At 45.5% G+C, this 12,312-nt stretch overlaps 1 protein-coding gene across 1 annotated transcript in view; it reads right to left on the reverse strand.

The window, feature by feature from the left end:
- Window positions 1–3,446, reverse strand: part of Col6a5 (collagen type VI alpha 5 chain) — a 118,596-nt gene extending 115,150 nt beyond the window's left edge. The window contains exons 1-2 of the mRNA XM_035444235.1: window positions 3,380–3,446; window positions 613–1,326 (exon numbers count right to left, since the gene is read on the reverse strand). Of these exons, the coding sequence (XP_035300126.1) occupies window positions 613–1,326; window positions 3,380–3,446 (781 nt within the window). The remainder of the gene's footprint in view (window positions 1–612; window positions 1,327–3,379) is intronic.
- Window positions 3,447–12,312: the final 8,866 nt, after the last annotated feature.

Raw genomic sequence — 12,312 nt, forward strand, 5'->3', positions numbered from 1 at the left:
CTCGTGTCACGGTCTCCACACCCATTGGCTGGGATGTGCTAGTTGTGATATACTATTTGACTGGCTCTTACTGAATCACTGCCCATCAGCCTGACATCGCCAGGAATATGAAGGAAAAGGAACCATCTAGATGGGTTTCTGGTGTCTATGACAGTCACACTTCCATTTATTCATAATAAGAAACAGAACACCAGCTTACTGTCTTAGGCTCAAAGAGTACAGTGATTAACACAAACTGCCAATTCTGCCCTTGTGACACTCCCCAGGCATGGCTATAGGACAGGGACAAACAGAGGTGGAAAATCAGGGGAAATGTTGCTGTCATAAGATGGGCCCAAGGAATGCTGGAACCCAAAATGAAAACATCCCAAGAGAGGAAGAAGGCAGAGTTGAGATTTAAATGATGGAGTTGCTCTGCCAAAAGGAGGCAAAGGAAGTCAATAGGATTGGAGCCAGAGAAATGGCACAGATGGAGGCAAAGAAAAGGCTGGTGTGTGGAAATTCCCAACAGCTTAATACGGCTAGTCACAAATACCAGGTGAGAGCTGCATGGGGCAGGGTGGGTATATAGCGTGCCCATGGGGATTGGGCTCCTCTTCAAGGGTTTCCTACCTGTCATCTCAGCATCCAGTGCAGCTGTGGTTGGGGCTGCAGGTGTCATTGGGGCTGCAGGTGTCATTGGGGCTGCAGGTGTCATTGGGGCTGCAGGTGTCATTGGGGCTGCATCCGTGGTTGGGGCCACAGCTGCTCTTTCCCTGTGCTTAGTTACGTCCTTGATGATCTGCGTCATGTTTGGGGCAAACGCACTGAGGTCTCTGGCAGTCCTGAGAGTGAAATGGAACTGGGATGTGGCCATGGCCTTCAGGTTTTCCTCCGATGCCTTCTGCACCCCCACTGAGATGATTTTCACCCCATCTTTCCGCAGAGCCTTTGCAGCCTCTTCCACCTCATCCTCAGACTCGGCTGAAGCCAGCACCACCAGGATTGGGGGGAACTGTTTCCTGTCTCTTCCATTTGTGGGAGCAGAGAAGTAGGTCCTGTGAGCCTCTTGCAGGGCGTTGCCTATCTTCAGGGACCCACCGATGAACCCCAAGTTCTTCTTCAGGTGGTTCAGCATGGGGTTCCTGCTCTTGAAGGTGCCCAGCTGGAACTCGTTGTGGAGAGCATCGCTGTACTGGGCCAGGGCCACGCGGTACTTGCTGGCCTCTATGGGGAGGCTGCTGATCATCTTGTTGAGGAAAGTTCTCACAAATGGGAAGGACTTGCTCCCCAGGTCATCAGAGCTGTCCACCAGAAACACCACATCTGCATATTCCGGGCCTGGCCCTGCACAATAAAGACAGCAAGCACAGTTTCATTCCCACCGTCACACTTTAGACCTCACTATTCACTTGTGACTATGTCCTTGTGTCCTTGTAGCTTTATACTAATTCCAAAGATGGTTTGTCCTTGGAAGCCAAACAGAGGAAACCAGTGGTTTTGCCTGACATGTCAAGGGGACATTAGTAAAGTCAGCCAACTGATTTTTCTTTCTCAAATCTATTTCTGAAAGCAATTGACTTTCTTTTTATTTATAGAGCCCCAAACTGTGATATTGTGCTACAAAATTAATGACATGGTGGTATCACCCCAGAAGGTCCCAATGTGGTTTGAGGGTCCCAATGTGATTTGGGGCTCCCAATATGGTTTGGGGCTTCCAATGTGGTCTGCGGGTCCCAATATGGTCTGAGGATTAACAACTATTTGTGGAAACAGCACAGGCTATGCAACTGCCTTGGGCTGGAGAACTTAGGAGCAGAGTGAAGAAAGATTCTAGTTACATGGAATTGTCTGAGGACCACAGAGCAAGAGAGTTGGGATCAGACATGGGCATAGAGCAAAGAGAGGTCACCAATGCATCACCAGGCTTAGTCTGAAAGTGACTGGACCATAAATTGCCACAGTTATCCCATGTAGAGGCAAAGGGGACAGTTTTTTTAACTCCCCTATGGGTCCACCATTGACCACAGACAATCCCCAAGAACTGGATAGAGTAAAACTTATCGGTATGGCTTCTTTGGTAAAGAAGCTCTGAGAGAGATAAATGGATAGATTACACCTTTATATATGTACCTAGAAAAAGAAAACTACTACTCTGTATTATGATAACCCCATAATAATCCTTGCCTGGTGTGCTAACTGGTTTTGTGCCAACATCACACCACATAAGCCAGGGTGAATTGAGAATGAAGAATCTCAATTGAAAAAAAAAAAAAAAATACCCCACCAGAGTAGCCTGCAGGCGAGCCTGTGGAACATTCTTTTGACTGATGATTGGGGTGGGAGGGCCCAGCTCACTGTAGGCAATGTCATTCTCAGGCTTGTGGGCCTGAGTGCTATAAGAAAGTAGGCTGGGCAAAGTATGAGAAAGCTCCCTTCCATGACCTCGACATCATCAGTGTCCAGGTTCCTGCCCTGTGTCCCTTCCCTCAGTTGACACATTGTGTTGTCACATGGAGATGTAAGCTTAAATAAACCCTTTCCTCCCCAAGGTGATGTTGGCCAGTGGAGTTTTATCACAGGAATAGAACCCCTGATGAAGACAACTAGAGACTATAGGATAACGAAAGAATAAGGTTTACTTCTGAAATAGTTTAATATGCTGAGCTCTGCAACCTTGTGGGAACCCCTTCCTCTTAGGAAGGCAAATGCTTACAATAAGAAATGATTGCCACAGATATCTGCTCACTCCACAGATCCAGCCTGCAGAGGAAAGAATGTTTTAACTTCTACCTGCAGTGTTTGTTCCTGTGATCATGTGTAGCTATGACAGAGATTCCCCTGGGTGGAGACAGGCCTCAAAGACCACCCTCAGATGCTCACATCATCGGGGATTTCAACAGGGTTATCCAGCCTATAAAAGCTGTAAGGAACTGTGGGTTGGGGCTGAACCTGACAAAGCATTAGCTTGGGTTCAAGCCCATGCAAATAAAAGCTGTGTTTCCTGCTGTCTTCCAAGTGCCTGCTTGTTGTCCACTGGTCACTGTTTCTGCAACACTTCTGAAGATAAGGCTCAGACTACTCAATACACAGTGGGCTTCCTATATTCACAGAGACATGACATGTTAAGAATTATGCAAATCAATGAATATAGGTGGGTTTTGTTTGTTTTTTCTTTTTAGCCAGGGTTATATAACATGACTTTTTTTTTTTTTTTACCCATAGCTTTCCCCCACCTTTAAGTGATGAAGTCTGTAGAATGTTATGGTCTGTGGCTACTACTAAGTATTGTGTACTTAGATCTGTTAAGAAATAAAGTATTCCTTTTTTATTAAAGTTTGATAAAACATAAAAAAATATTTTTTCTCCAAACAATAATGAACAAAAATCATACTAGTACCTGGGCTCTGGTCTGCCAATGTTTCAGTCCAGAGGATTAGGACAAATGCAGTTAGCTGGGGCTTCATTCTGTCGGTGGGGCTTTCTGAACTTTTATTCTGAAAAAAAAAAAAAATTCAGTATGAATTATATGTGTCTTAGTTAAGGTTTTTATTGCGGTGAAGAGACACCATGACCATGGCAACTCTTTTAAAGAAAACCTTCATTTGGAGTGGCTCCCTTACAGTTTCAGAGGTTGTGTCCATTATCATCATGACAGGGAGCATAGCAGCCTGCAGGCAGACATGGAGCTGAGAAGCTGACAGTCCTACATCTTGCAGGCAACAGGAAGTCAACTGACTGTGACACTGAGCAAAGCTTAAGCAAGACCCACCCCCACAGTGACACACTTCCTCCAGCAAGGTCATACCCACTTCAACAAAGCCACACCTTCTAATAGTGCCACTCCCTATGAGATCGGAGAGGCCAACTACATTCAAATTATCACAATAAGCAATATTGGAGACCTGGAACTACTTATAGGACAGTATACTGAAAAGAAGTATTTTCAACAAAAAGCAAGTTTATTTATACAGCATCCATCAAGTTTTGGAATATTTGCTGAAAACAGATGTTAATGTGTGTTGAGCCCTGAATGTGGCTCAAGAAACTTCCTCAGCACTTTCCAAGTATCATCTCAGAAGTACTATAGCTGTGACAGACAGGGAAACTGAGGCACAAAGTAACTTGATAGATGGCAGATCCAGAATGCTGCCCCCCCACCCCCCCCCGCCCCCTCAGGGATTACATGCCCAGGCTCTTCGCACCAGCACCACCACCCTTATACAGAACCTGTTCTCCACAAACTATATTCTCACTATGTTTATCCTCTGTTCTTATTCTGACAATGACAATTGTCTACGCTCATTACTTTTTGCCAAGAAGCCAATAATGGTTTGTGTTTTCTCCATCACAAGATCGTGGACACTATTCTCATGGGCCTGGGAATCACCTGTATTAGTTAATTTTTTAAATTAACTTTTATTGATTCTTTGCAGATTTCATAGCATGCATCCAGATCCCTCCCATTTTCCCATACCCCACATCTACCCTCAGCCTTTGCAACCTCCCAAAAAACAAAACAAAAAGAAAAAAGAGAAGAATCTCAATCTGGAAGCTGTGGTGTGGCCCAGTGAGTCACACATTTCGCCCTCTAGCTCTTTCATCTTTACCTGCAACACCTACAAATGTTCATTACCATAAGTCACTAGTCTGATTAGAAGCCTCTGTCCTCTGTCACACCATCAACAATGGGGTCTCACCAGGGCCCTGGAGAGAAAGGTACCCTGACTGTAGGAAGTCAGGCTATACCTTTGAGTGTTACAGCTCTGGAGGGAAAGGAACCCAGGCTATACCTGCCAGTGTTACAGCTCTGGAGGGAAAGGTACCCTGACTATAGGAAGTCAGGCTTTACCTTCGAGTGTTACAGCTCTGGAGGGAAAGGTACCCTGCCTGTAGGAAGTCAGGAAATACCTATAGCTGTGAAGGGAAGGTTTCCTGTGAAGGGCCAGCCAGTGAGGGGCATAGGCAGCTCTGGATAGACCCTTGTGGTAAAATAAGGACATCAACACAGACCCAAGCTGCAGCAAGACCACCCACCCAGACATGGCTCTCAGCCACAGCCCTGGCCAGGGTGACACCAGAGTCCTGGATGACAGTGCAGGCCATTCAAATCAGCTTGGCCCTTGTGGTGGCACAGCCCTCAGACACACACATGGTCACAGGTTGCAGTTTAGCCTCCTGGCATCCATGTGATCTTTGGTGGCAACATGGGCCACAGACATCAATACAAACCCCAACTGTGGTAGGACCATAGATCCAGACATGGTCTAGGAAGTAGCCAGGGCTCAAATGTCACAATGGCCCCAGCGAAGGCCACTCCGATTGGCATGGCCCCTGTGGCAGCGTGACCCTCAGACACCAACATGGTCCCAGGCGGCAGCCCAGACTACAGGCCTCTGCAAGGCCCTCATCTGTGACAGGAGCCACAGACATCATCTCAAGACCCCTCATCTGCTTCGGGGCCTCAGACCAGGACTTGGCTCTTGGCTATAGCCTAGACCCAGACATCAACTTGGACTGGGGTAGCAAGCAGGCCATCATGTCAGCCTGTTCCTCAGCACCCTCAGATACTCCGCCTCTCTCTCTTTTCCACCTTCCCACCCTGTAATTGCTCAACATGTTAGTACCCGATACCAGAGGCTGTTACTATAGTTCTCTGGTGGCCTGAGACAATGCTTGGTTGAGTCCTGCTTGCCCCAGTCACACGGCAGGGCATAGAGCTGTTGCTGTTGTCCTGACTAGCTAATTTTTTTATCACTGCAACCAAATAAGATCTTAGTGGAAAGAGAGTGTATTTAGACTAATGGTTTCAGATGATAAAAGGCATCATGGTGGGGCAGGCATGTGTAAAACTGTGCTCACATCTCAGTGATTGAGGAGGAAGAGAAGGAACAGGAAGTAGGGTGGAGCCCCAGAGATTATACTTCCTCTAAGTAAGTCCCACTTCTCAAAGGTTCCTTCCAGAACAGCACCACCAGTGGCAGACCCAGTGTGCAACGTGAACCTTGGGGCACGTTGCTGAAATTCCATCACTGGAGGAGACATAAACAGTGACTAACTCTTCCTATGGTTCCCACAACAAACCAAGGTGGGATCCCATCCAAGTTTTCTCTGGGGAACCCATGAATTTATTCCTTACAGGTCAGTGGGGGAGGGGTTACAGGTGGAAGCAGCCACACTGGAAGGTCTGAACCCAGCATGGATGGAGATGATCCCCACGGCTGTGGAAAGGAACTCCCTGCCCTCATCCTTCCACACCTATACTTTCTTGCCCCTTCCCAGAGAACCCAGGACTCCCTGCAATTAGGGCAGAATTGCATGCAGCTGGTTGGCAGGAATGGCTAGATTCTCAGGTCAGGGTCCAAGGACCCTTCCCACTCCCTCTTTCCAAGAAGGAAAATCAACAGTCATCAAGCCCAGCTGTAATGATCTTGGGGGAAAAAAAATAAAACAAAAAAACAAAGAAACCCGAAAGTGACAGAAGTTTGGCTCAAAGGCTGGTCCTGTACAACAAGGGGGTGTTTCACATCCAAACCACAATGTGGCAAGTGTTAAAGTGACATTAAGTTCATCATTTGTCTCCACCTGGTTCACATTTAATCAGAAATCTTCATGGGGAATTAAAATCTCACAGAAATCCCATCAAGTTAGAGTTTTTTATGTTTTTGTTTTTTGGTTTGTTTTTTTTTTTTTTTTTTTTTTTTTTTTTTTTTTTTCGGTTTTTCGAGACAGGGTTTCTCTGTGTAGCTTTGGAGGCTATCCTGGCACTCACTCTGGAGACCAGGCTGGCCTCGAACTCACAGAGATCCTCCTGCCTCTGCCTCCTGAGTGCTGGGATTAAAGGTGTTCGCTGCAAAAGAAGAGATTGAAACAGCCAATGCTTTCAAATAGGCATGCCTTCAAGAAGACACTCAAGGTGGAAGGGATGGTTTTCATTCTAGAGCTTTCGCAGCATCTCTTTTGAAATGGTGACTCACGCAGGAAGATGAATAGAACAGTTGGAATCTGTATTTGGAAGAGACACTGTCTCTTAATCCAGAAGGAAAGCGACACTCCCAGGTGTAACTAGATGCTTGTGTGAACAGTGACCTTACAATCTATACTCCTTGTACCGTATAACACGGCATACATTTCACTTATTTACTTTTTTATTATTGACGCACACTTCACACACTGTGTAACACTTTACCCCTTTCAAGTGTGTGTGTCAAGAGGATAGGGAGACAGGCAAAACAACTACCTTCTGGACATGACAGCTGTGCACTCATGAACTTACTGCAACTGTGGCTTTCTGCACAGGACCTGCACAGGGCTGGGATTCAGGGCTGTCAGGCCCCACCCCTTCTTGAGGGGCTCTTGGCACTTAATGGTTGCTGGAAGACAAGGCATCGTTTTCTTTGGTGATATGACTCATGTTAGTTGCTCATGCTCCAGTAATTACCACACCAATGCAAGCGACTCTAGTTAAACTCGGTGTCACACAAAAAAACCCATGAAAGCAGGAGGGACTTGCTGGAAAGAAGGGATTCAGTACAAGAGGGGGATGAGATGAAAACAATTAAAATTCACCATGTGAATTCTGAAACTGTCAAGAATGTTTTAAAATGAAAAGAGGTGTATAATTCAGTGCATGTTAGAGTATCCGCCGGGTGTGCACCTCTCATCCCTAATGCCAGAGCATTTTCATGACTCCGGAACAAACATATAACCCATCAGCAATTACTCCACATCCACCATCCCAACGCAGCCTGACACTACCCCGCTACCATCCCTGTGTGGCCTTTTGGGTTGAACTACTTTCATTTGTTTTCAAAGTTTACCTATGTTGTAGTGTGTCTCAATACTTAATTCCTTTTGCCAGCTGACTTACATTCTATTATGCAGCTGTATGCTTCGAAGTCTACAACCAGTTCTGTACATTTGGATTGTTTGGGGGGCTATTTTGACTGCCATGAACATTTATGTACAAAATCTTGTATGAATGTAAATACTCCAATTATTTCATATTCTTGTTATTATTCTTTGAAAAAGCATGCTGAGGGACTTGAGAGATGACTTAGAACTTAAGAGCACTTACTGCTCTACAGAGGACCCAGGTTCAACTCCCAACACCCACATCATATCTTGCAACTGTCCATAACTCCAGTTCCAGGAGATCTGATGCCCTCTCTGGCCTCTGTGATCCCTGAATGCAAGTTGTGCACACACATACATGCAAACAAAACACCCATATGCATAAAATTAAAAACAACAACAAAAGCTTGCTGAGTATGGTGGCCCATGCCTGTAATCCCATAATTTAGGAGGGGAGGACAAGGGAATCTAGTGTTCAAGTTCATTCTCAACTACATAATTATTTCAAAGCCAGTCTCATCTGTATAAGACCATATATATACCCCTTCTAGTGAGCACAAATGGTATTTCATTGTGGTGTTTATTTGCATTTCCCTATGAAAACGGATTACATCTATTCACATACATATTGGACATTTAGATATCTTCCTGTGGAAACATCTGTATTGTGCCCACTTTTAAGTGTGCTCTTACTGCTGTGTAGAGGTAATTTGCTTAATACATTCTGATGCCAGACACTTAGCAGATGAAAAATGACTTGCAGGGACTCCTCCTATTCTGTGGATTATATTTCCCCTTTGTAAAACATACTTTAAGACACAGTGATTTCAAATTTTCTAAGGCCCAATTTGTCTGGGTTTTATTTTGTTGCTTATGCTTTTAAGATTTATTTTTTTGGACACTAAGAAAAATCATCCTGAATGAGGTAACCCAGACCCAGAAATACAAACATGGCATGTACTCCCTCATAAGTGGTTATTAGTAGCAAAATAAAGGATAACTATGCTACAATCCATAAACCCAGCAATACTAGGTAGCAAGGAACCCTCAAGGGGGACACCAGGATTTCCCTGGGAAGGGGAACAGAAGAGATTTCATGAGTGGACAGCATTGCATAGGGACAGGAACATAAGTGACCAGGTCATGAGGGGGTTACTGAAAGAAACTACTAGAAGAGGGGGTTGTCTTAGGTTTTTCTATTGCTGTGTAAAGACACCGTGCCCATGGCAACTCTTATAAAGGAAAATGTTTAACGGAGGCAGCAGCTTACAGTTTCAGAGGTTTAGTCCATTATCATCACGGTGGGAAACATGGCGGCATGCAGGCAGGCATGGTGCTAGAGAAGGAGCTGCTCCATGTTAGTATGAGGCTAACAGGAAGTAGACTGACACACTGGGCAGTATCTTGAGAATGGGAGACCTCAGAGTAGGGGGTGGCTGGAAAAGTCCCAGGGAGCTGCCAAATTTTAAAGACTAAGAGTGTCAGATACTGAGGCTCAGAGCTGTAATGCCTAGACACTGTCACTAGCCACTGTCCAGGCCTATGGATCCCAACACTCTGGGCCTAAGAACACTTGTCATTGTTGGGCTAACACCCATACCTGTGTAATTGCTCTAAGAAGGTGTCAATGAGGCTGCTTGCTGTGTCTCTGCTGCTGCTATAAGAAAGAATGAAGATAGCTGCCAGCCAGAGCACCCCGCCAGTTACAATACACCTACCTCCAGAGCAATACAGCTAACACTTGAGTTTCTGGGGATCTATCTTTTCTGCTTCTAAATCATGAAGTGATAGGCCCTTGGCTTTCACAGTTTAGAGTTTTAGGCCTCTGAGTCACCAATCCAGCCTCAGCACTCAAACCAACCTTGCCAGCAATGAAAGAGGGTGAGCTTCTATATGCATAGAGCCAGCTAATTGGTACCAAGCCATCACAGTAGAGAGTCTCTGTAATCAGTGGTACATTAATCACATTTCTAAGACCCCCCCCAACTCTAAATTTCTATGATTCTTTGATGATATGTTGGAAAGAATTTAGTGATGTAAACAAATTCTATTTTAGAGATTTCTGACTCTAGATACAACCCAAACCAGACTGCAGACTCAAAGAAATGCCAAGTTTGAATAGCTTCCAAGAGAACAAACTCAACCATCCTCACACTTTCCAACTCAGGGAGGCTGGTGGGAATTTCAGCTAGCATTGCCTCTGAGAGGGGAACCCCAAGTCACTTAAGGAAGAATAGTTAAACCACACATCTAGAGAGAAGAGTCCACACATTTGATTCTGGGAAGCATCACTTGTTCTGACTGGTAACTATACTTCCTATTGTTACCAGAGAAACCAATGTTTCCTTTTGGGTTCTCCATCCCATTAATAAAGGAATCTAGAAACCCACTCAGAAGGAAGCTAGAGGACAGTTTTATTTGGGCTCTAGAAAAACAATAGGACTGATGGGGAATGAATTCTCTTCTGTATATGTTTCTCTTATTGGTTACTAAATAAAACACTGGCTGATTGGCCAGAAAGGAAGTGACATAGCTGGCAGAATCAGGATATAAGCAGGGACAAACAGGAAATCGCTCTCTTCTCTGAGGAGACACTTAGCAGTCTCGATGCAGCAGGCAAAGGAGTTGCAGGTCCCCCATTTCCCAGTAAGCCAAGACCACGTGAAAACTCATGGATTAAAAGAAACAGGTTAATAATTAAGACAGAGCTAGCCAATAAGAAGCCCTAGTCACTGGCCAACAGTATTATAACTAATATAAAATTTGTGTGTTCATTTGAGCTGATGCAGCTGTGGGGCCAGGCTGGCGGGAAGAGTTAACCTAACACACGACAAACTGCAGATCTTGACAAGCTTCCTGGAGGAGAGAGATAAAGAAGGGACTGAGAAAACCAATGGCCAAAGGGGTGGCAAGTCTTCAGAGAAAGAATGAGAGAAGCCGGAGTGCCAAGGAAAGCCTGCTTAGGACTTTGGCCAGTATCTAAAAAGATCTCAAGAAAGGAAAAAGAAAAACATGCTTAGAGCAGGGCTGAGGGTCTGAGTTCAGAGGGCACTGAGTCTAGGAACTTATGTTCCTGGAATCTCACCAGGGACATAAGGTTAGAAACAGAGATGGCTTATCTGAGAGGAAAAACACTCCCCAGAATGGCAGCGGCCTAGTGGGATGAGGAAGTGGCCCAGAAAGCCCAATCACAAGGCGGCCAGTACTTTTCAGACCCTTCACACAGTGCCTGCTCTCTGGTTGGTGCTTAGGCTTTCTCAAACATGCTCTGTTCATTAGATGAAGCCCAGGTGAGGCACAGGCTTCTAGCTTCCTCTTCATACTGACTGAGCGTGCTCTGTGTAATGCCTGCTGCCCAGGTTGAGAAGGCTCTCCAGCCAGTTCTCTGGCAGCTGGCTTCCCTCCCATGTTAATTCCGATGGTTTCTTCTCCAGCCCCTTCTCTCTTGTCACATTATGGGACAGTCTGTTCTGTAACACACAGTTGGGGTCTTGAGGTGACTCGGTGAATCAGGAAAAGAGATTCTTAAAAGGGTTTTGTTTTTTTTTTTTTTTTTAAATCTCATGGTAAGGCTTGCAATATTCTGGCAGAGCCAGACACTACAAAGCCAGAAATTAGTTAATAAGTTAACACAACAAAGGCGTTGGTGTCTTGAATCCTCTGGGTTGCAATTGCTTATGTAAACAGTTTATTGGAAGTTTACACAGCTAAATCCTAACTCTAAAACAGCTTATTAAATAACATTCTAGAACCCACCACACTTAATTTTTTTTCTTCCTCTCCTTCTGCAGCTAAAGAAACAAGAAATGAGTGAGACTAGAAAATAAGTCAGGCCATCCCTTCTGTCTGCCACCGAGTCTCCTTTTCCCGGTACCCACCCTCCTTTGGCTTCCTGGTTCAACGTTCCCACTCTGGACAAATGCCCCCACATGCAGACCAGGGCCAGGCTTGGACCAGAATAAGGATCTCAAGCAAAAGGGGAAAGGTCACAACTTTAGGAACCACAGTCCAGCTGGTGACAGCCCCAGACCACACATGCCTGCCTTTCCAGATGGGGATCTGAGGGCTATTGAAGTTGAAAGGCAAGTCCAAGGTCACACAGTCTCTGGTGCATTGGCCTATCTCTGGAAGCATCTGGAATGCATATTTCGTTTTCCTGTCAGTAGGAACAGTGAGGGGCCCAGCCTCATTTTCCTGTCGTCCTGTGGGAGCTACATGGCTCTGCTGTCTTTGGCTTTCATAGTTTTCTTGCTTCTTCCCTGGCTCCACTGCTTGGAGAACAAGTGACCTTCTCTATACCCCCAAGTCCATCAACCCACTCAGTGCCCACCCAAGCTTCTTAGACAGCCAAGTCCATCCTCCTACCAGACACTCAGCACATTTTGCCATGGTCTGTGACTCGTCGGAATTTTCTCAACCCATCTCTTCTTCTCACCCTGAACAGCTGCTGATGGCAGGACTGGGTACCTTGCTCTCAGC

The sequence above is a fragment of the Cricetulus griseus genome, chromosome 4, assembly GCF_003668045.3.
Source record: "Cricetulus griseus strain 17A/GY chromosome 4, alternate assembly CriGri-PICRH-1.0, whole genome shotgun sequence".
Lineage (NCBI taxonomy): Eukaryota > Metazoa > Chordata > Mammalia > Rodentia > Cricetidae > Cricetulus > Cricetulus griseus.